The sequence below is a fragment of the Lontra canadensis genome, unplaced genomic scaffold (genome assembly GCF_010015895.1).
Source record: "Lontra canadensis isolate GAN:19392208 unplaced genomic scaffold, GSC_riverotter_1.0 scaffold54, whole genome shotgun sequence".
Classification (NCBI taxonomy): Eukaryota; Metazoa; Chordata; class Mammalia; order Carnivora; family Mustelidae; genus Lontra; species Lontra canadensis.
Window position 1 is genome coordinate 11,654,891 of NW_022631048.1, and position 21,842 is coordinate 11,676,732.

The 21,842-nt window shown below is 53.9% G+C and overlaps 1 protein-coding gene across 2 annotated transcripts; it reads right to left on the reverse strand.

The window, feature by feature from the left end:
* Positions 1-2,918: 2,918 nt before the first annotated feature.
* On the reverse strand, positions 2,919-17,419 carry CUNH7orf57 (chromosome unknown C7orf57 homolog). Of its 2 annotated transcripts, none has more exons than XM_032875020.1 (8): positions 17,365-17,419; positions 16,844-17,001; positions 12,881-13,066; positions 11,743-11,851; positions 8,942-9,098; positions 6,600-6,697; positions 5,158-5,324; positions 2,919-3,009 (listed from the first exon to the last, which is right to left on the reverse strand). In XM_032875020.1, exons 2-8 carry the CDS (start codon positions 16,896-16,898, stop codon positions 2,963-2,965), a joined length of 819 nt encoding a protein of 272 aa, XP_032730911.1. In that variant the 5' UTR covers positions 16,899-17,001; positions 17,365-17,419; the 3' UTR covers positions 2,919-2,962. The 2 variants fall into 2 exon arrangements, with proteins under 2 accessions (XP_032730911.1, XP_032730910.1); XM_032875019.1 differs by having other exon boundaries at positions 5,158-5,372.
* Between the last annotated feature and the right edge of the window lie 4,423 nt (positions 17,420-21,842).

Here is a 21,842-nt window from a genome sequence, read left to right on the forward strand (position 1 = left end):
CCCCCCACCCGCCCGGCCGCCCACTGGAGTAGAGGGGGATGCAGCCGGTGGTTTTGACAGACTGCGGTGGCCGCACCCCCAGCTCCAGAGCCACTGGAAAGAAAAAACAGGTGGAACCAGCCCTGGGCGGGGTGGGAGCGGGGGTGTCAGGGAAAGGGGGCTGGGCCATGTCTGCTGCGGTCCCTTGATCTCTCCAGCCCCTTCTCTGGGACTTTTTTCTGGGACCCTCTTGGATACCGGGAGCTCGCTAGTAAAGCCAGGAGATGCTGGCGCAGGGAGGGCAATGACTCATTCAGTCAGTCGCCGGCTGAGACTGCAGGGCCTGGCAGCAGGCCAATACTGCCGGCCAACCCGCGCCACCGGGCAGGTGCCTGGGACAGGCACCCAGCACCCAGGAGCTCGGCACCTGAGCACCTCCGGAGATGTGCCCACCCGGGGCCCCATGACCTCGTGCACTCAGAACTTTGTCTTCCATTTCTAAGAGGCGGCCCATGAACTGGCAAATCGAATACCAAAGACATGTTTGTCAAGCTGACCCCTCAGGAATGGGACAGACTGGAAAGGTCACTGTGGCCATTTCTAAACCACACCTGAAAGCCCCGCCCACCAGCCGGCCACCTCCAGGCGCCGCTCCGGGCGGAGATGCCAAAGACACACAGGCCCTCAGCCCCTCCGGGCCAGCCCCAAGGGCCTGGGACATCTGCGGACAAGTGCTCTGAGTGGCCTCACACACAAGCAAGTCACGCCACGAGAGCCACTGGAGAATAATGACCACTCCTGTCTGGCTTACCGGCTCGGAGGACTAAGTGTGCTCTATTCAAACCCTCCCAGAAGGAGCTGAGAGTAGTGTGGAGCTGTTAACTGAGGCTTTTCCCTGCTTGGCCCCACACGCCAAGGCTAGGGACCAGCCACTTCTCCCTTTCCATCTCAGCTGCTCTCCTGCATTCAGACAGCAGGCAGAAACTTCAAAGATCTGAGAATGGTGGTTTCCAGACAGCCAGCAGGCCGTGAAACTGTGTTGCGGGTCACAGCCGGCGCTTAGGTTGTCGAGGAGGAGGAATGGAGAAGGAAAAGCACTGCAGTCTCACGCTGGGAAGGGACCTGGGAAGGAAAATCACTCCACTGTTGGGGCCATGACGCCTGCCAGCCCCTGGCTTTCTGTAAGTCACTGGAGCCCACCTGAGCTCCATCTAGGTCTATCAGATGGGAATGATACCCCCAACAAATTTCTGTTGTGTATGAGTCACCTAGGCTGTGATGTTTTTGCTACAGCAGCGCGAATGACAAAGATAAAGTTGTAAGGAGCAACACAGAAGGATGTCTTGTGCCCTTTCCCCCGTTTCCCCCAACGCAAACATTTTGCAGAACTAGAGTAGCGGAAGTTGGAGGGGGCCTGGGAGAGGAGCCCTCCTTTACCAAAAGAACCCCCATGGTGCCCTATCCACGCGCCTACCTCTCATCCCCTAAACCCTAGCATCCACTCATTGGTCCTCAATTTCTAATATGTGTCATTAAAAAAAAAGGTGTATATATACATATATGTATATATACACACACGAATAGTCTCTTACCTTTCCAAACTGGCTTTTTCTATTCAGCAGAATTCCCTGGACATTTGCCCACATAGATATAGTTTTGATCGTAGATATAAGTAGAGAGAGAGAGAGAGAGAGTCCGGAGTCGGTTCTGCGAAGACGGGTGAAGGGAAACGTCATTCTGCGTGGAGTCGGACGCCCAGCAGGGGGAGCTCTCACACCCCACGCTGGTTACCGTCACCCACCCAGTGGGAGGAGAGGCGCTGGCACCGGCACCGGCACCGGCACCGGCACCGGCACCGATGCTACTTCAGCTACTGGTTTGCTGCCCCAGTAGGAGGAAGCAGGGTTCCCCCTCCTTCAAGTTTTGGTAAGTGCATCCTAAGTTTATTCTGGGAGAGATGTTAAAGTACCCGAGAACTTGGGGTGCCTGGGTGGCTCAGTCTGTTAAGTATTGACTCCTGGTTTCCACTCCAGTCAGGATCTCGGGTCGCGGGATCGAGCCCCGCGCTGGGCTCGCACTCAGTGGGGAGTCTGCTGGAGACTCTCTCTCTGTCCCTCCCCCTGTTCATGCTCACTCTGTCTCTTTCTCTCCCTCTCTCTCAAATAATTAAAAAAAAGAAATACTTGAGACATTATTTGGCTTTCTGAAAATCTTCCAGAAAAATTATTTTATTCTGAATTAAATGTACAAAATATAAAGCTACACTGTCGTGCTAATTACCTACATATAAACAGTAGCAAAATTTACAAAATAAGAAAATTCAGTCTGATTATTTAAAAATTTTTGTTAAGACTACTAAATTAAATGTTAAAGTTAAACATAGTTTTACCTAAATGATACAAAATAGTAAACGTGAAATGTTACGAATTTCAGTTTATGCAAAAAATATTAGCAAACATTTTAAACCAGCAAATGCTACCATGCTTCTACATTAAATGCTTACACCCTTAAGGCATAATAAATCAATCTTTTTCTTAGTATAAACTATGTCATAATATTCTGGAGTTAAATTTTTCTGAAATGGAAAAAAAATATTTCTACAAATATTGCAGGACCAAAGAAAGGAAAAGACTTTGGGTTTCTTCTAGGTAGAGTCTAAATGGTTGATTTGAATCGAAATGTCGCCTGCAGAGACTCGCACGGGAGCGGGTGAGGTCAGATGACGGTGGGCCGGGGAGGAAGTGGCTGATTCCAAGACACTGCGACATCCCGGGCCAGCGAGGTGCGCTGCTTCGCATCCTGGAGAGGTGCAGGAAGCAGCGCCCAACACTTGCAGCGTCTCGACAGTGGTGTCAAGTCGGCTCTAAGAGAGCCGATCTAAGAACCTACGTTCACGGAAAAGAGCCGGCGCCTCAGAAACAGAGCCGGCGTCCAGTCAGACCCATCCGCCGTCAGAAGGAGATCCGAGCGGAGCAGGTGGGGTTTACTTGAGCTCTCCGGGCGTGGACGCCGATGGAGGTGGGGCTCCTCCTGTAACACAAACGGAAGAGATGGTTGATGGGGAAAGAGACGTGAAGATGACATTTTTTTACGAATTAAGAATTTTAACCTATTAATTTTAAGGAACGGGAAAGCGCCGGTGTCAGTCCTTATTTTTCAGGACTACTCCTGAAGTCTACATGAAAATGAAACACACGGTCCTACCTGCCCGCCCAGTGCTTACCTGGGAAACCTCCATCTCTACCCTGAGCGTGGCTAGACAAGGCGGGGGCCCTGACCACATTCTGCACTGTGCCTACACCTGCTGGCAAGCTTCCCTACCCCGTAAGGATGCACTGAGCAGGAGTGGGCAGGGGCGCTTTCCCCAGCCCCAGAGGACAGGGCATGGCTGCTGGCTCTGCACCCGGTCCTGGGCGCTGTCCTCCATGTTGGCTCTTGCAAACTAGAAATCTGGGCCAGTGGCCATAGGCCAGCTTCCCCGCACGCCAGAAACATGGAGACGGACAGCAAAACTTGCAGTGAGGGGAAGAAAGAAAAGCACAGTCCTGTGTCTCAAGGAGGGAAACACCGACCCATAAGCCTGGCTGAGAAAGGGACAGCCAGAAGGGGAAGGCAAGCTCTGGGTTGGCTGTCGTTGTGCATCAAGTTAAAAGCCAAGACAGGCAGGAGAAGGAACAGGAAACAGAAGGGAAGAACATGTGGCCTCTGGGAAATTCCGGGGAGGGCGGAAGCCGGGAGCTTCCATGGGGACCCTCAGGTACCCAAAGCGTGGAAGCAGGTGCCCCCAGCCCCGTGCTGATCCTGCCGGGTTACGGGGCACTGCTGCTTCCCCAGCCTTCCTGGCGCTCTCAGGTCATGCCGGTTTCGCTCATTTATTTATTTTCAAAGATTTCTTTATTTTAGAGAGAGAGAGAGCAGGGGAAGGGGCAGAGGGAGAAGGAGAGAGAGAATGTCAGGCAGACTCCGCGCTGAGCATGGAGCTCAATTTAGGACTTGATCCCCCGACCCTGAGATCACGACCAGAGTCGAAACCAAGACTCAGATGCTCAACCGACTGAGCCCAGCCACAGCCAGCTCGGCCTGCGGCTGGAGCACATGCAGCTGGGGAAGGACATCTAGGGCCCCCCAGTGCCTTCAGCTTCATATTTCACCATGTTCATCGACACTGGTGCGTGTGAGACACTTTTCATACTTGGATGCAGCCAGTTTCTCCACAAACACTCACTCGGAGAAGGAGCATCTATAATATGGAACAAGCACGCGAGTTGTTCAATTTAGTAAAACAGAGTTGGTCCTAAAAGAATCATACTTTTAATAATTACTTACAATGACTAAAAGGCTGTATCACTTAAAACAAGAAGCCACAGAACACAGCTAGCACGGAAATGTTCACAAGTGCACTTCCTAGCGACACTGAGCGTGACCTTGTCACGCAACCGTCAGGACAGTGGAGACAGGACATGTCACTGGCAGGGCGGCTGGGCCGCTGAGCGTGGAGTGGGTGCTGAGCAGGTGCACGGGCACCGTCGCCCTCGCTGGGGTCATTTGGGGACTGGGCGGGGACGGCGGGCAGAGACCTTGCTGACAAACGTCAACGTGCAGCACTCTGGACACCTCCTTCCTCCTTAACCAAGGACATGAAGCCTCGAGAGAAAAATCTAGTTGCCAACAGACAAAAGGTCAATGATCACTGAGCCACGGAAAGTCAACACCAGGTTTGATGGGCTTTATGTTGGACGTGGCCAAAAATAAGACTAAGTCTGCCTGTCACCAGGACCAGGAAAAATCAGAATGAATACAGGATTTGGACCACCTAATGACAGGGACACCTACTCCAAACTATTCAGAGTTTAATAACAAAACGTAAGGGACGTGGGAGACAGAGGAATTTCAAGGGTGAAGCGTGAGTTCTGTTTCCAGAAGCGCACGCGTGGTGGGGCGAGGATCCTGTAGGTTTCGACAATTGAAAGAAAATGGAAGGGCACAGATATCGTGACTTTTGCTGTTCCTGGGAATAAAGAGAAGCGTGAAACATATGCGACCCTCCTGTGTGTCTGTGAGCACCACCCTTCTGGAAGATCTTCCATGGTCTTTAGATCACTCCGTGTGAAAGACCCAATGAGAAGAAATCTCAAGGAACAGAGGCCTCAGCAAACACGGGCTGCAGGGCGCACTCACCTTGGACGTCCTCGGCGCCCCCGGGCACCTCCGGGTCTGGCTCCGACCCTGCATCCTGGCTCCCTTCAGGATCTTGCGTGGACGGAGACGGGGTGGCCGCCCCGGGGGTCTGCGGGCTCCTCTTCTCTGAGTCAGCTCGCTGTAGCCACTCATCCTTATAGCCGTTGCTGATAAGTTTGGAAAAGTTTGTGGGTGAACTGGCTTTTTGACCAGGCCTCAAAAAGAGAGAAATGGATGTCAAACCTCCACACAAAGGGTCATGATGGTCACGGTCAGGTCCCAGCGGGCGTGCGGATAATGAGATGAGTTATTGTCCCTTAAACCATAACACAGATACTCCTCTCTCTCTCAATCTTGATTTCCCTCTCTCCATCTTTACAAGTCTATTTTATTCATTTATGTTTTGAAATCATCCCTGCACCCAAGGTGGGGCTTGAACTCACGACCCCAAGATCAAGAGTCACAGACAGAGCCATCTGGCACAGCCCTCTGTCCCGCTTCCTCAGCACAAGGAAACACACTTCCAGCCGACCCTTGCACAGGGTGGGAGCTTGCTTAGTCGTTTCTAAAACCTGTGCCCATGACAGCCAATTAGAGGATGATGCCGCGTTTCTCGGGGACACCACCCTCACAAACACCGGCCTCCCCCAGGGGCTAATCGATGCTTGGACTCTACCGTTTCTTTACCAAACTGTCACTTTCTGGATCAGCTCTTCCTTGACATTAAAGATGATGCGCTATGGGGGCGCCCGGTGGACTCAGTCAGTGGAGCACCTGACTCTTGATCTCAGGGTCGAGTTCGAGCCCCACGCCGGGTGTAGAGATGACTTCAATAAGTAAATTTTTGAAAGAAGGTTATCTGGGGCGCCTGGGTGGCTCAGTCATTAAGCGTCTGCCTTTGGCGCAGGTCATGATCCTGGGTCCGAGGATCGAGTCCCACATTGGGCTCCCTGCTCAGTGCGGAGTCTGCTTCTCCCTCTGCCTCTGCTCCTCCCCCTGCTTGTGCTCCCTCTCCAACCCCCTCTCAAAAAATAAATGGATAAAATCTTTTTTAAAAAATTTAAAAATAAAAATAAAAATAAATAAATAAATGGCGAGCCTTGGTGAGGACGGGGTCCCGGGGGGCGGGTGTCTTGGGTAGGACACGGGCTTACGGAGGCAAAGCAGCTGGTTGGAGAAGCTGGGCGCCCACACGGTCCAGACATGGAGGGGGGCAGCTGCGCTCCACGAGGGCCCGACAGACGCCAGGGGATGAGGCCAGTCCATGGGGATGTGACATCAAAACCGTATCACCAAAAGGTGTTCCCAGGAATTGGACACCGTCAGGCCACCGACTGCCCAGTGCCTTGTTGTCATTATTGTCCCTTTGTCCCCTAGATGGAGGACCAAAAAGCCCAAACCCAAGCCCACTCCAGACGCGTGGGCACTGCCCGTGTACTTACATGGGAGGAAAGGAGAGTTTGCCTCCTGCAGGGTCTTTGGGGCCGAGCGGGGTGCCCACTTTGCTCAGGTACTTTGAGTTAATGGCTGGGAGCCTCACCTGTGCGAAGAAACACACAGAACCATGGTTGCGGGACAGACACTCAGACGCTGAAGGAGGACAGTCCCAGAAAGGCAAGAGGGCACACAGGACAGTACGATCCTGGGGCGAGGTCATGACTCTTCAGGCCAAAACCCCAGGAAAACACAGCTCAGCAAGTGTCCCATGCGACAGTCACGCCTCAGCCAGGACCCACGATTCCACGGAAGCAGCTCAGCCTGGCTGTGAAGGTGCTGAGACCTTTGGGGGTGACGGAAGAGCTCAGTGCCTTCCTAGCTGTGGTGGCTACATGCTTATTGAACCCATAGAACAGTCCCCGGGAAGAGTGCGGATTTCCTGCGTCTAAATTACAGCATCACAAAATAGGGGGAAACGCTATAGGAAAACAAAAGAAAAACAACAAAAAGCAAAAAACAGAGCCTACAAAGGTACCGCCAGCATTTATGGGGGAGAAGGGGGCCTTTCAGAAAGGGAGACCTGCTCCAGCCCAACTACCCCAGAGGCAAATGAGACCCCACAATGCTGGTCGCCCATGGGGAGCATTTTGCCCTAAATATGGTCCTGGGTCTGCCACATAGCAAGTTAGGGGCCATAGCTGGGAAAGCTCCATGTCCCAGCTCGCCCCCTGAGGCCCAGTCATGGGGGGTCTGGGGGACAAGGGGCAGGACAGCCAGGCCCTCAAGAGAGGCTGGGGACGGACACCCATCAAATCCTAGCTTAATATGGTGCACACTTTCATCTACGTTCAAGGTCACACTCTAGCTGTGCCAAAGGTCCAGTGGGACACAGGGAGAAAAAAACACAAGAACTCTCCCGGTTCCGTGCAGTTTGCTATGCACAGAAGCAGGTGATGAAGATACGTCTGGGCTCTCTAAGCCTCCTGACAGGGCGCCCACACGCCCAGCTGGCACCCCACACCTCCTTTCTGGAACCCAACTGTCTGCCATGTTGGTCCACCATGTTGGTGTCTTCAACCACAGCCCATGGGCACCCCGCCTCCTTAAGCATGGCAGTCCACACGGGCTTGCTTCCTGCCCTGGGTTCAGCCCCACATGGCTACGGTCCATGGCTCAGAAACCCTACGGGATTTGGGGCTGGTACAGCATTTAGAATTTCAAGGTCCTCTAGATGCGCACGGTGGCTGTGGTTAACTCCCAAAGATTCCCTTTACCGATCGACGGTGTAGCTGCTTGCGTATCACCAAGACATGGACCTGGTCCTAAAAACAGTCCGTTTCATTGATCATGCAGCGGAGCAGAAGCCGGAACCATGGCCGGAGGGTGGGGGTGTTCTGAGGAAGGCCAGACAGCCCATGGCAGACACCTGACATTCTATGCGGGGTTCAACTGCTTGAGTCCCCAAAGTCAGCAGTTCTCCTCAAACCAGGACACTGAGAAGCCAAGCCCGGTAGTCAGACACAGATGGTCCAGGCCAGGAAACCCACTCTCCCACCCCGTGTGCCGAGAACCAAGACCTTGGTGCTGGAGCGTCGGTGGCCAATGCTCGGCCCTGGACAGTGGGGCTCCAGCCTGGGGGTCAGAAGGCCCCTGAATTGAGACACCCCAACCATAAGGCTACCAACCAGAGATGGCCCTCGACTTCGTAGCTGCTCTTTTAATGTATAAATAAATACAATCTTTAAAAAATAAAAATAAAAAAGAACTGTTAATTTAAAAAAAAAAGTATTTCAGAAAAATATTCACTTAACGACTTGAACACAATAGACACCTTTAGAGACTGGATACGAATAAATACAAAATGTCGTTTTTATACACGCTGAATGGGAAGAGGCATGTTAAGGCCGCCCCAGACGAGCATTCACTAGTTAAAACTCACCTGGTACAAGGTAATCTTACCCCATAGAGTCAATATTCATAAAAAGAAAAAAAAAGTAATATTACTATGGCCTCTTGCCTTTTAGTTGATTCAAATTTAAAATACAGAACAGGGGGCGGGGGCGGGGGTGGCTCAGTGGTTTGAGCGCCAACTCCTGCTTTCGGCTCAGGTCCTGATCTCGGGGTCCTGGGATCCAGCCCGTGTCAGGGTCCTGCTCAGCGGAGAGTCTGCCTGAGACTCTGTCTCTGCCCCTCCCCTCCCACACGCACTCCCTCTCTAAAATAAGTAAGTCTTTTAAACAAGGAAACACAGAGTCGTGGCAGTGTTGGGGCAACAAGAGACCCAGTGTCAGCTTCTTTGGGGAGCGGCAAGTGCGGCGACACAGCCCCGCAGGCGCCTGGCCCTCACCTTTTTCTTCTCCTTCTCACGGTCCTCGGCTTCCCTCTGCCAAACCGTTTTCACGTCAAAGTCGAAAGGCCCCCTCCTGGACTCATAGCTTCCGTTGCTCTGCTGGGGGTTAAACTCTTCGTAAACCATGTAATCAGGCATGGAAACAGCGGGGATCCTGCAGCGACAAGAGCTCCGACCTGAGGCCCCCTCCTCACCTCCCCTTCCCCATCCTTCATCCTTCTTCCTCCCCTCCCTCTTCTTTTCCCTTCCCTCCCCTCCTTCCCTTCCCTCCTCCATCCTTCCTATTCCTCCGTCCTCCGTCCTTCCCCTTGCGCACTCCCCCCGTCCTCCATCCTTCCTATTTCTCTCCCTCCTCCCCTCCCTCCTCCCTCTCCCTGCGGTCACACAGCAAACACCATCCCTTCCCCTCCTCCCACACCAGCTCTCGCAGACCATCCCTCCCCATTCCACTGAATGAATGACTAATGTTTCTGGGGCCGCTTCCCAGAATCGGAGGCCAAGTCAGAGGTCACAAGGTGACATAATCAGTAAAATGAGAGCATCTTACATTACGAATTCTTGAAGTAGATGAATTAGAAACTAATTATTTCTGTTATGGTATCATCTACTACTTTGTCTGCTCGAACCATCTAGACCCCCTTCAGTATTTGCCATTTCACGCGGTCATTTCATAACAATAATACCCTTTTTCTGTTTGACGGTCATTTTTTTTAAAGACTTTAATTATTTATATTGAGAGACAGAGATGGGGTGGGGGGAGCACGCCAGCAGGGGGAGGGGCAGAGGGAGAGAGAGAATCCCAAGCAGACTCTGCACTGATTGCAGAGCCCGACACGGGGCTCGATCTGAGGACCCTGACCTGAGCCGAATCCAAGAGTCGGAAGCTCAACTGACTGAGCCCCCCAGGCACCCCCATGGTCATTTGTAATGTAGTACTTAAACTCCCAGCCGGGCGTGCTGTCTCCACTGGCGAGCACTCGGGCCTGGCTGGGGGCTAGGGGGTGGGACGTGCACCTGCCAGCACTGTCCTCTGTCATCACCCCCACACACTGCTGGGGGCTAAGGGCTAAGGGCTGGGACTTGATCCTGGCAGCAGTGAGGGGCATGGAGAGGACAGGGACTGCAGCTGGGGGAGAATGGAGGGGCGGGCCGGTCCTCCAGGATGCATCGCCTGGCTGAGCCCGGGCTGCTCCGAGCTGGGGAATGGAGGGACACAGATGAAGTCAGCAGAGCACTAGGAAGTACAGAGAAAAAGGGGTTCCCGCTGCCCCTGACACAGAGGGAGGAAGGAGGCGGGCTGGAGGCCCCCGGGAAAGCTGGTGCAGAGGCCAGGGAGCAGAGGTCAGAGGCTGGGAATGCAGGCTACAGACGGGACCCCAACTCTTCCCCAGGAAGAGAAGCCCACAGGTGCGGCACCCCCTGCTTCACTGCAGGGACGGCAGAGCGAGCCCTCCCATGTTTAGGGCTCTGCAGACAGGGAGAAGCCCCAGGGCCCAGAAGGGAGGGCTGGAATGTCTGAAAAAGGGACAATTGCCACTGCAGTTCCTGGGCTCCCAAACTTTCTCCTCTCTACCTCCCACCCCCACATGCTGGGAATGCCACTAGGAAGCTTGGAAGATTGGCAAGGGCACACAGGATGGGAGGGACAGCCATGCTCCCTGCTTCCCCACCGGGACGAGGACAGCCAGGAACACAGTGGGAGGGGCAGTGCACGTGGCCCAGGGGAAGGGAGGAGGACCTGCCTGCTGACTCTCCCAGAACACCCCGTCCCTGGACTCGGGCCCCAGCTAGAGCAGCTGCCCCCTGGGCTGCAGAAGGCCTCAAGGATGCTCAGAGTCCTCACAGCCACGGGACAGCTGGGCACCCCCCTGGCCACACGTCCAAGCAAGGGACAGGTCACAGCATGGATGGAGAGTGCAGAAACCCAGCCCCACCGGTCACTCCGTGGCAGTGGGGTCAGGCCCTCTCCTGCCTCCTTCTCTCTCCTCTCTACTTTGCTCCAATCAGAACTCAGCTGCGTTGGCCAAGGGTGAGCTTTAAATTATGGGGTTCAGGAGCCCCCAGGATGAAAGTGCATGTGACCACAGGCAGAGCCTTCCAGGGACACAGGGTGACAGCTCAGGCCATCTGTACTCCTGTGTCCCAAGCCCCACAGGGAAGCCAAGGGAAGTGGTTTCTCCCAGTGCCTCCCAGTCCAAGAGAGGGGGCATGGAGGCCACAGTGTGCACGCCCAGACACAGGAATTCCGTAGACACTCTGGGTACAGGGCTCCCCACAGCTCTGTGACCACCACGGGTTGGGATTATCTGCATTTCTGTCTTCGCAGGGCACCTGCGTCCTTCAGGGCGAAGAACACTTCACCAGCCACTGTCACCAGCCCTGGGAACAGGGCAAGGCCTGAAGCCATGTCCCCTAAGCAGCCCCAGAGGTCCAGCCTTGGGACCCCTGCGCGGTCATCCATCTTGCAGCACCCCGACCCGTTCCCTCCTGGCTGCTGTACCACTTGGGGCTGTCATGTCACACTCTCAGTGCCCCTACTCAAGACCTGTTGGCTTAATAGGGCACCTGGGGGGCTCAGTTCAGCATCTGCCTTCAGCTTGGGTCATGATCCCAGGGTTCTGGGATCGAGTGCCGCTGCTGGCTCCTTGCTCAGCGGGGAACCTGCTTCTCCTTCTGCCTGCCACCCCCACTGCTTATGCGCTCACTTTCTCTTTGACAAATAAATAAATAGAATCTCTAAAATGCAGAGCGGGCTACTTTCCCCTGTAATGACGAGGGAGGCAGCCTGTGATACTCACTGTCTCTGCTCTGCCGTGGGCGGCTTGCTGTGGTGGACGTACCAGTCCGGCAAGGAGTAGGCCACCGGGGAGCCTTTCCTGGTCCCGGGGACGAAGTGCTTCAACAGATCTCAAAGCCAAAAAGACACCGGGGTGAGCATGTGGCACGAGTAGCAGGCAGCTTCCCATAAAGTTGCCAGAACAGCAGGAACCCCCATCCCCCTTCCCCAGCCTCCCCAGAGGCTCACATCTGCTGCATTCCCCCCCCTTCATTAGTGTCATCACCATCACTGCTGTTTGGGGAGCAGTTTGGAAGCCCCTCGCAGACCTGTGGCCTCCTCTGCCCCCATGAACTTGGGTGGAAGGTTCTGGAAGACTGGTGTTACATAATGACAGCGCCCAGATCTGCACTGGGAAGTCAGTGCTGATGCCATCCTGTCATCTAACTCGGAGGTCCCATCTAGATTTTGCTGGCTATCCCAGGAACTTTCTCTTAACCCGAGGCCGCGGAGCAGGGGAGGAGGGTAGAGGAGCACTGCAGGTCCTGTCCTGGCCTGATTCAGACAGGTGCGGGATGGTGAGTTTTGGGTTCCTGGACATCCAAGCCTGGGTGTTGCAGGGCTGTTTCCCACCACCCGTGACAGCCTCCTGGGGAAGTATGGTGGCCAGGAAACAGGACAGGAAAGGCGGTGGCTCTCAGCGTCCCTTACCACGGGGCCTGAGCCCTGCCCCTCACCAGCAATCTGTATGAGCTCAACCAGGCAGCATGTTCTCGGCTAAACCGTGGGCTGAGGTGGACGCTCACCAGCGCCACCGCTGAAACTCATCTGTGACCTTGTGTTGAGACGCACCAACACGCCGGGCGAGGGCTGTGGTCATAAACCACAGGAGCCCATGCTCCAGCAGCTCAAGAACTGCTTTCCCCAGCAAGGCTACAGAACTGCAGGCAGGGACTCTCTGGGGAGATGGGACAGTTTCTGGGGACCCTCTGCACCTGGACCACCAGGATGGGGCGGGGACTCTAACACAGGGTCACTCGCAAGCCAATTCCGTGATTTCAGTCTTTTTAGTCTTTGCCTTTAAAGAGGAGACATCCTACGGGCCACACCCACCCCAGGCTGTGGCCTGACCCTCGATGTCCACTGTGCGGGCTGCTTACCGGGCCGGCCGCCTTGCTTTGCAAGCTTTACGTACTCAGAGTCTGTTTCTTTTACCCAGTACCTCCGGGACCCAGGCAGGTGCCCGTTGGGAGGCTCCCTCAGATCACTGAGGCCTGGGATCTGGGAGGCCGGAGGGACATCCACGGGCTTGTCAGACTGCTTCACAGGAAGGTGGTAATACCAGTCTAGAAAAGAGGTGGCCGAGGGCCAATTAATTACACCGAGTTCAGGTTGGCTTGCTGCACGGCCTACAACACAGCCATGCCACGGAGAGCATCTCAGCCTCCACAGGACATCAGCACAGGAGACATCACCACAGGACATTAGCACAAGAAAATCTAACACAAGATTTATACAGGAGACATCACCACAAGACATTAGCACAGGAGAAACTCCCACGGCATGGCACATCAGCATGTGAGACATCACCACACCCTTTGGAACTCCTGCAGTGAGCTTGTAGGCACCAGTCTCCTGAGCCCACCGGCATGCCAGCTGCTGGTCCCGCCAGAAGGAAGAATTCCTTCTATGAGGCCCTGTGCTCCTCTGTCCCAGGCTGCACCTCTGCTCCCAAATAGTGGCATGAGGGCCTCCTCCAAGGTGTCCCGATCCCCCTGTGCGTCCTGGGTCTCTCTCCTCCGGGGAACTGGGAGTAACCGGCATTTCTGGCTATATTGGAGAGTGCACATTCCCAAAGAATCCCAAGACACTCACTACACCACAGGCTAGCGTGGGGGGCACGGGACCGAGGCTGGGCCAGATCGGCTGAGCTCAGCATATGAACAACACTGAGACACCTAGCCCAGCCCAGAAGTGGCACTGCCCACATCTGACCGGGGCAGGAAGAGGCAGGCTGGCCCTCAGAGAAGCCTCATCTGGGGACCTCCCTACGTGATACCCCCACACCTCCACTGGCCCACCCCGCTGCTCCCAAGGCCTGTGCCTGAGGCCACAGTGGGACCGAGTGAGAGGTCCCAAGAGCAAGGAGACGGAAGGAGGCTAGGACCTCGGCCTGGCAGCCAGGTGTGACGGAAAGTCACCGCAGATCCCAGGCGGGGGACAAGGCTGAGTCTGGCTCCCCAGGAACGTCAAGTGAGTCCCACAGAGCAGCAGCATGATGAGCACAGACAGAGGGGGTGCCACTCCCATGGGTGGGGGCCGTGAGCAGGAGGAGGGGCAACACAGGAAGGAAGAAGGAGGGGAGAGGAAGGCAGCCTGCTGTCTGTCCTTCTTCCCCCTCATGCTCTGTGCCCCACGGACAGAGGGGCCACGGGCAATGCAGTGAACATGGCATCAGCAGAGCCATGGAGCCCCTAAGTGGGCAAAGGAGCTAGGGGCATCCAGGAACAGCCCTGCAGGCCGCTTTGGGAACACCTGCTCCTGCTGGGAGGGAGAGGTGAAAACAGAACCCCAGACCTGCAGTTATGGGTGCCCACTGTGATCCCACAGAAGGAAGAGATCGGGGACACGCAGACTTCTCTGAAGGCATTTTTAGGTGAGATTAACATTTATAGCAGTGGACTCTGATTAAAGCAGATCACCCTCCATCATGTGGGTGGGCCTCGTCAAATCAGTCAAAGGTCTTCAGAGAAAAAGACTGAGGTCCCCGGGGTGGGGGTGCAGTTCTGCCTCTAGGCAGCCTTCAGACTCCAAACGCAACATCAGCTCTTCTCTGGGCTCGGCCTCCAGCCACACGACTGTGTGAGCTGGGTCCTTAGAATAAGCCTTTAGATAGATAGATGGTCCATAGACAGATGATAGATAGCTGACTAATGACAGAGAGATGCACTGTTGGATTCATTGCTCTGGAGAACTCTAATACGGTAGGATCACAGGAAAACTGTGCTGAATAAATTAAATTATGTAGAGGGCCCCTGGCTGGCTCAGTTGGTTAAGTGTCTGACTCTTGGTTTCTGCTCAGGTCCTGACCTCGGGGTCCTGGGATCGAGCCCCGCATCTGGCTCTGCACTCAATTCAGAGTTTGCTTGAGATTCTCTCTCTTTGCCTCTCCCTTTGCTCACTCTCTCTCTCAAATAAATAAACAAAATCTTTTAAAAAATTAATTTATGTAACACACAGGTATCTCATGAAAATCTGTTCTCTAAAGGTAAAGCTTAAACATCCAGTTTCTACCTCTAACTAAAGCTGGGTTCGCTGCAAGAAAAGGAATATATTTAACATAACAAAATATTTGAATATCAAAGGACAGCAATTAGCTGTATCAACATCTTACTATTGAGAATGAAAAAAAGCATTAAGAAAGGTTTAAGAATGGAACAGAAGCTCATAGGTAATTTAAGACTTAGGAGAAAGAACTAAGCAGCTTCCTACTCTCATCACACTCAGCTCAAATATTTTCCCTTTTAGAGAGAAGGCATGCACTTCTTGCTTTATTTGTCCTCTGTGTTTTCATTACTAATTAATCCACAGAGAATGGTGTATCTTGCAGTTCTCATTACTGGAAGCTTTGGGCAGGCACTGAGCTCTTCTCCAGGCATTCATAACTGCGTGCAAAGGAGCTCACACACAGGCATGCTTGCACACACATACACACACATGGTGATAGGAATGAGAACTGTCTGGTAGCTTCTATCACTTAGAAATTACTGGTACTTGTACAGCAATTAGTACCAGTAGTACTGTGATCAATTACTACCTGAGTAGATTTCTTTTTGTTTGTTTTATTTTTACCAGCAGTGCTGGGTATCCTGTAGATTTCCTTTTAAAGATCTGTGTATTTATATGACAGAGAAAGAGAGAGCAGGGTGTTGGGTGGAGGAGAGGGGCAGGGAGAGTGAGAGAGAATGTCAAGCAGACTCCCCGCTGAGCACGGAAGCAGGTGTAGGACTCGATCCCAGGACTCTGAGATCATGCCCCAAACAGAAACCAGCAGCTGGAGGCTTAACCAACTGAGCCACCTGGAACTCTAGTCCAAGGCAGTGTTTAATGCCCACTTACCCCGGGGCTCCTGTGGCTGATGGCCATGCTCCTGCCTTTGGGCAGCTGCAGCCTTGCAAGGCCTGGACAGAGGAGCCCCCATGAGATGTGTGACCTTGGGCAGTTTCCTAAAACTCTCTGTGCTTTAGTGCCCACGTCTAAAAACCGGGGTTAATGATACGTTGTCGAGTTGTTTTGAGGTTAAATGTTAGTGTACAGAAGTGCCTGGCCCTTATCAGTGTCCACTGATGTCCTGTATACAGGGGAGTCCACTAAGGCTGGGGGAAGTCACAAAGAGGCTGAGAGCCCACAGTGGAGAAGGGGACCCGGTCAGCTGCCCCACCCCCACCCACCACACACCCAGCCCCCAACACACCCACGGTGTCACAATGGCAATGACAGAGCTCTGGACTAGGTCACCAGCTCCTTTAGGAATGAGAAGGCCACTTCTGAGCAGATGTGAGCACTGCAGGTGCCCACCGGCTCCCACCCCGAGGCTCCCAGGAGGGCACCCGAGCCCCCCTTCTCCAGCCTTTCTTTCCACCTTTCCAAGAAGGGGAGGAATCAAGACAAGAGGCACAGACAGACCACAGCACCCAGCTCTCCTTCCCTCCCTTCTGCCCAGCTGGCCCCCAGAACCCTCCACCCAATCCTTCTCTGCGCCCAACCAAGAAAATCCCAAGACGCGGTTAACTGGGCGGGGCCATAAATCACCAGCAGAAGAGAGGTCACGAAATGATCTGGGATGCAGAGCATCCAGAAAATGGGATGGCAATGGAAATGCTTACATTGCCGGAGACAGTGAGGCTCACCGCGGGTCAGACCATCACAGGACAGAGACCCTCTACCCTCCACCAGCGGAGGCAACAGTGGGAGTCCGGCGTTCTTGCGGGGAACTTGAAGACTAGCTGGTTTCTTGGTGCCCCCCCCCCTTTTACTTTCCCTTTAAGCTGCTTTGACCCTGAGGCCCAGGAGCAGCACTGCCCCAGCGGGGCTCAGCGGGGCGGCGGCTGCGAGTCACTCACCGCAGGGGGCGTAGCGGCCGGCCGCGCCCTGCAGCTCCTTGCTCGTGTTCCTCATGCCGGGCGCCACGCGGACCGGGTGCCGTCGGGTGGGCCGGGGACGCCGCGGGGCTGCGTTGCCGAGGACACGTGCCGGGACCTCCTGTCCAGGCCCCCTCCACCTGCAGGCGCGCAGGCGTCCCGTCGTTCAGCAAGGGCGACCCCGACCGCGCGGGACCGCAGCCGGGCGCGTGCGAGCTGGTGTGCGGCGGGGCACGGGGGGCGCACGCTCGCCAGTACACAGACGGGGCTCGACACGCGCGCACGCGGCGGGGCAGCGGACGCCCGCGGGGACACAGCGGGGGCGCCTGCACACGGGTATACCGCAGGCGCCCGTCCACGCCAGGTCCACCGCAGGGGCACGCGGGATCACGGCTGGGCGCGGGGGGCCCTCCGGGTCCGCGGTGACAGATGGCCCCGCCCTCCCCCTCGGCCCCGCCCCCTGCCGCCCGCTGTCGCGCCCTGCCGCCCCCTGCCCAGCTCACCGGCCCGCCGAGGGTCTCCGTTGAGCGCGACCCGCAAGGCCCGAGAAGACGCCACTCGCCGCGGCGGGGGCCCAAGCCCACCCCGCACTCCCAGCGGATGCGGAAGCGCAGCAGCCTGCGTCGCCCGGGCAACGGCCGGGCGGCCAACCGGCGGGCGGGGCGGGAGCGCCCCCAGCCAATCGGGAAAGCTTGCGGGGAAGCGGCCGACCAATCAGGGCCAGGGGCGGAGCGATAGCGCCCGTCAACGGGCGGTGGGCGGGTGGGGCGGGGGCGGGCCTGGCCAGCGATCGGCTGGGCGGGGCGGGCCTCGGGCTCCCTCGGGCTCCCTCGGGCGCTCCACCCCGGGGAGTTTCCACAAAGGACAACAAATTAGACGGATTGGCCTGTCCATCTCCCATTTAATTCATGCATTTTTTAAAGAGGACGAATGGGGGCTCCTGACTCACTGGGAAGAGCCTGAGGCTCGGTGTGGGGTGGCGAGCTTGAGCCCCGCGCCGGGTGTCGAGGTTACTAAAAAAAAGAAAAAAAACTTGAGAATAAATCAACTTCGAAAATAAATAGAGGAGGGCGCCTGGGTGGCTCAGTGGGTTAAGCCTCTGCCTTCGGCTCAGGTCATGATCTCAGGGTCCTGGGATCGAGCCCCGCATCGGGCTCTCTGCTCAGCGGGGAGCCTGCTTCCCCCTCTCTCTGCCTGCCTCTCTGTCTACTTGTGATCTCTCTGTCAAATAAATAAATAAATAAAATCTTAAAAAAAAAAGAAAAGAAAAGAAAAGAAATAGAGGAGGTAAAAAAAAAAAAAAAGAAAGAAAGAAAAGAAATAGAGGAGGTAACAAGAGCGGGTCTGCCAACGGTGTGTCGGCCGTGGAACGGTCCCGCAAAGGGCCTCCTCAGACCCGGTGCTCTCGGGGTGTTTCCGGGTTCGCGAACGGACAGACGCTGCTGCGAGGGTTTCCGGGGAGCCCCTGACTCCGGGCGGACCCGGCCTGCACGCGAGCGGCGCGGGTGCGGGCGCTCAGACGTCCCCCCCTCCCCGTGCACGACCCCTCGCTCGGAAACTGGGTGCCTCTGGCTCAGATCCCAGCCATGAGGACCGCTCGGTCCCCCAGGAGACAGGGGCCGCTTCTGGAGCTCGAAAGCAGAGATCGCAGTGTCGGGTCGAGTAAGAATCTGGGTAGGGCCCGTGAAGGAGAGAAGGACGAGCAGATCTCGTTTCTCACCCTTCCGCACGGAGGACTCTGGGTGCCCTAACAGTCCCCAGCGCTTAGAGGGATCCAGATGTCCTCACACCCAATCTCACCTGCGCATGTTATGTGATTTTATTTGCAGATGTTTGGATGAAATGTAGATCGTACCTACATCTTTTTTCAAAATATATATTTCTTTAATTTATTCATTTGAGAGAGACAAAGCAAGCGAGTGTATGAGCAGGGGGAGGGGCAGAGAGAGGGAGAAGCAGGCTCCCCAGTGAGCAGGGAGCCCCCACGTGGGGCTCGACCCACGGACCCTGAGATCAGTGACCTGAGTCGAAGGCAGACGCTTCACTGACTGAGCCACCCAGGTGCCCTTCCTACATATATCTTATCTGCCTATCTACATATCGATATCCTTATTTATTACATACATCCCATTATATATAAGATTTTATATACTCTATATCATGTATACAGACATCTTATTCTAGATACATCTTACATAGAGAGCTCCTGCTCAGCAGCATTTTGAGAAAAGGAAAAAAATGCATTTGAGTACAAACTCTGATTTCTCAAAGCCCTGGAACCTGTCCTATTTTTCCTCTCTCCTAGTTTACCTCTGTTATTGACTGAAGCTGTTTATTTCAACTCCCAGGACACAGGTTCATTTCTGCTTTTGCCCATCCTTGTTATGTAATCAACCCAGAGCAGCTAAAATGTTGGACAATTCACTTCCCAAGACATCCTGCCCCAGGACTCCATCTGTCCCCTCTCCATCAGGGGTCATGCTCAGGTCATGATCTCAGGGTCCTGGGATCGAGCCCTATGTCAGGCTCCATGCCCAGCTTGGAGTCTCCTTGGAAATCTCTCTCCCCCTCTCCTTCTGCATCCCCCCTCCCTACAAGATAAATAAATAAATATTTTTTAAAAATAATATAAAATGATTTAAAGACAAGCTCTTCCCTTGTGACAAAGATTTCGGTATCTCAATATTACATAGCAGTTTGGGTTTTCAGCCAAGTTGTGTAAACAAGACCATCCTCTCTGCCGCCACAGAGGGACACAGGATTTCCTTGTGTCCCCATCAACACCTTCTACTGTGCCTTGTAGTATGTGTTAAAGTGATAATGGCCTTTTCTTTCTTTCTTTTTTTGGTAGACAAATTTCACATTTTAAAATGGATTTAAGCAAGACCCTTGCTCAAGATTCAGGTGGAACAGGAAAAATTTTGGAAAAGTAACAGAGTGAACACAAAATATACTTAAAGGACAGAAGGGTTTAGATCAGTTCAATTAAATCCCTGTAATGCAACAATTTCTATACAAGGCCAAAGTAATTGTATTGTTTGGGAGAAATACAAAGTCAAAACTTATATTTGAGAAATAATAATCCATGATTTATTATTTTAAGTTTATTGTTATACAGTCTATCAGAAACCAGTTTAGAACAGAGTTGTAGGATTTTTGTTTTATATACCAAAACGAGATGAGTTGTTTTTAAAGATTTTATTTATTTATCTGACAGAGAAAGAGAGAGAGAGCAGGGGGAGGAGCAGAGGCAGCCCACTGAGCAGGGAGTCCAATGCGGGAGTCGATCCCAGGACCCCGAGATCATGACCTGAGCTGAAGGCAGACGCCTAACCAACTGAGCCACCTAGGCGCCCTGAGATGAATTTTTTTTTATATTAATGTAGTATTCTGCTGCCTTTCTTCATTCCAAGGGGTAGAATGGGTCCTGGTCATTTTTAAAAAATACATCAGTCTGCCTGCTTTGCATGCAAGCTTTCCAAGGGACCTGCCTGGTAGATAGTTCCCAGTTGGGACGGGTCATAACTGAGGATGAGAAGGATAATATCATCCATGAGGGTGATAGTGAAGACGGCTATAGATGGGATGGGCGTGTCCCCCCACACCCCTCTCCCCAATCCCTAGGTTGAAGTCTAACCCTCAGTGTGATGTTATTTGGAGGTGGGGCCCGTGGGAGGAGATCAGGTCATGATGGGATTAGTGCCCTTATGAAAGAGGCCCCACGGAAGCCCTTGTCCCTTTCTCCGTGTGAGGACACAGCCGGAAGGCCATCTGTGAACCAGGAGTGAGCCCTCGCCAGACACCGATTCCGCCAGCACCCGGATCTCCGACTCCCAGCCCCAGAACTGCGAGAAATTAATTTCTCTTGCTCACAAGCCCGCCCCATCTGTAGTTCTTGGTAAAGCATCCCCCTGAACAGATTACAACAGGACCGGGTACCGGAAGTGGGGTGTTGCTATAACAAATATATGAAAATGTGGAAGCGGCATTGGATGTGGGTAGCAGGTAGAGGCTGGAGCAGTTCTGAGTAACTAGAAATGTCCACATTGCTGTGCACAGACAACCCAGGAAGATTCCGGCAACAGCTCAGGGAGCAAAGAGGGATTCCAGAGAAAGCCTTGTCCCCCCTGGGGAAGGCCAGCATGCTCACGGACAGAATATCAGTAGCATACACCGGCATAGGCTATGGTGACAAGGTCCTGGATGGAAATGGGGAGCACCTTACAGGACATGGGCAAAGTCCACCCCAGCGAAAAAGTGGCAAAGATCCTGGCTGCATTGTGTTTGTGACCCGGTGTTTTAGGAAAGGTGGGCTTGAGAGTCATGACATTGAATACACAGCTGCAACTATTTCCAAACAAAGTGTTGAAGACGCAGCTTGGCTCCTCCTGACTGCTTGCCGGAAAATGCGAGAAGAGAGGCAGGTTGCACTGGATGGAGACTTGCAGTTACCCAGCCCACGACATACTTATCTTGTTCCTGGCTCTGCCGGGAAGAGCTGATCACAGGGCTGGGAAGGTCCTGCAGAGGAAGGATCTCAGAGCACGAGGGGGGGGGGGGCACAGCAGGGAAGGGAATCATTAGTAAAGATGGTGCCGATCAGAATTAGAATTAGAAGACAGGAATTAGAAGATATGAAACACAATTGCAGGTAGGAGGCCGAGTGGTCCTTTTCACAATATTGCTGCTAAAAAGATGGTCTGATAAGGACGGCATTTCAGGGATGCCTGGGTGGCTCAGTTGGTTAAGTGATACTCTTGATCTCAGCTCAGGTCAGTCGTGAGATCCAGCCCCACGTGGAGCTCTGTGCTCAGCGTGGAGTGGGCTCCGATTCTCTCTCCCTCCGCCCCTCCCCCGATCACTCTAAATAAATAAATAAATTTTAAAATAAATAAATTTTAAAAATCTTTTAAAAAAATGCTCACTGGGATGCCTGGGTGGCTCAGTCCATTAAGTGTCTGACTTTGGCTCAGGTCATGAT

Bases quoted from the DNA above. Each gene is read 5' to 3' on its own strand.
- CUNH7orf57 (XM_032875019.1), bottom strand. From the start codon at position 16,898: ATGAGGAACACGAGCAAGGAGCTGCAGGGCGCGGCCGGCCGCTACGCC. The intron at 13,067-16,843 runs GTGAGTGACTCG...CCTCTTTTCTAG, and splicing joins CGGCCGCTACGCCCCCTGCG to ACTGGTATTACCACCTTCCT. The intron at 11,852-12,880 runs GTAAGCAGCCCG...TTTGGCTTTGAG, and splicing joins AAAGCAAGGCGGCCGGCCCG to ATCTGTTGAAGCACTTCGTC.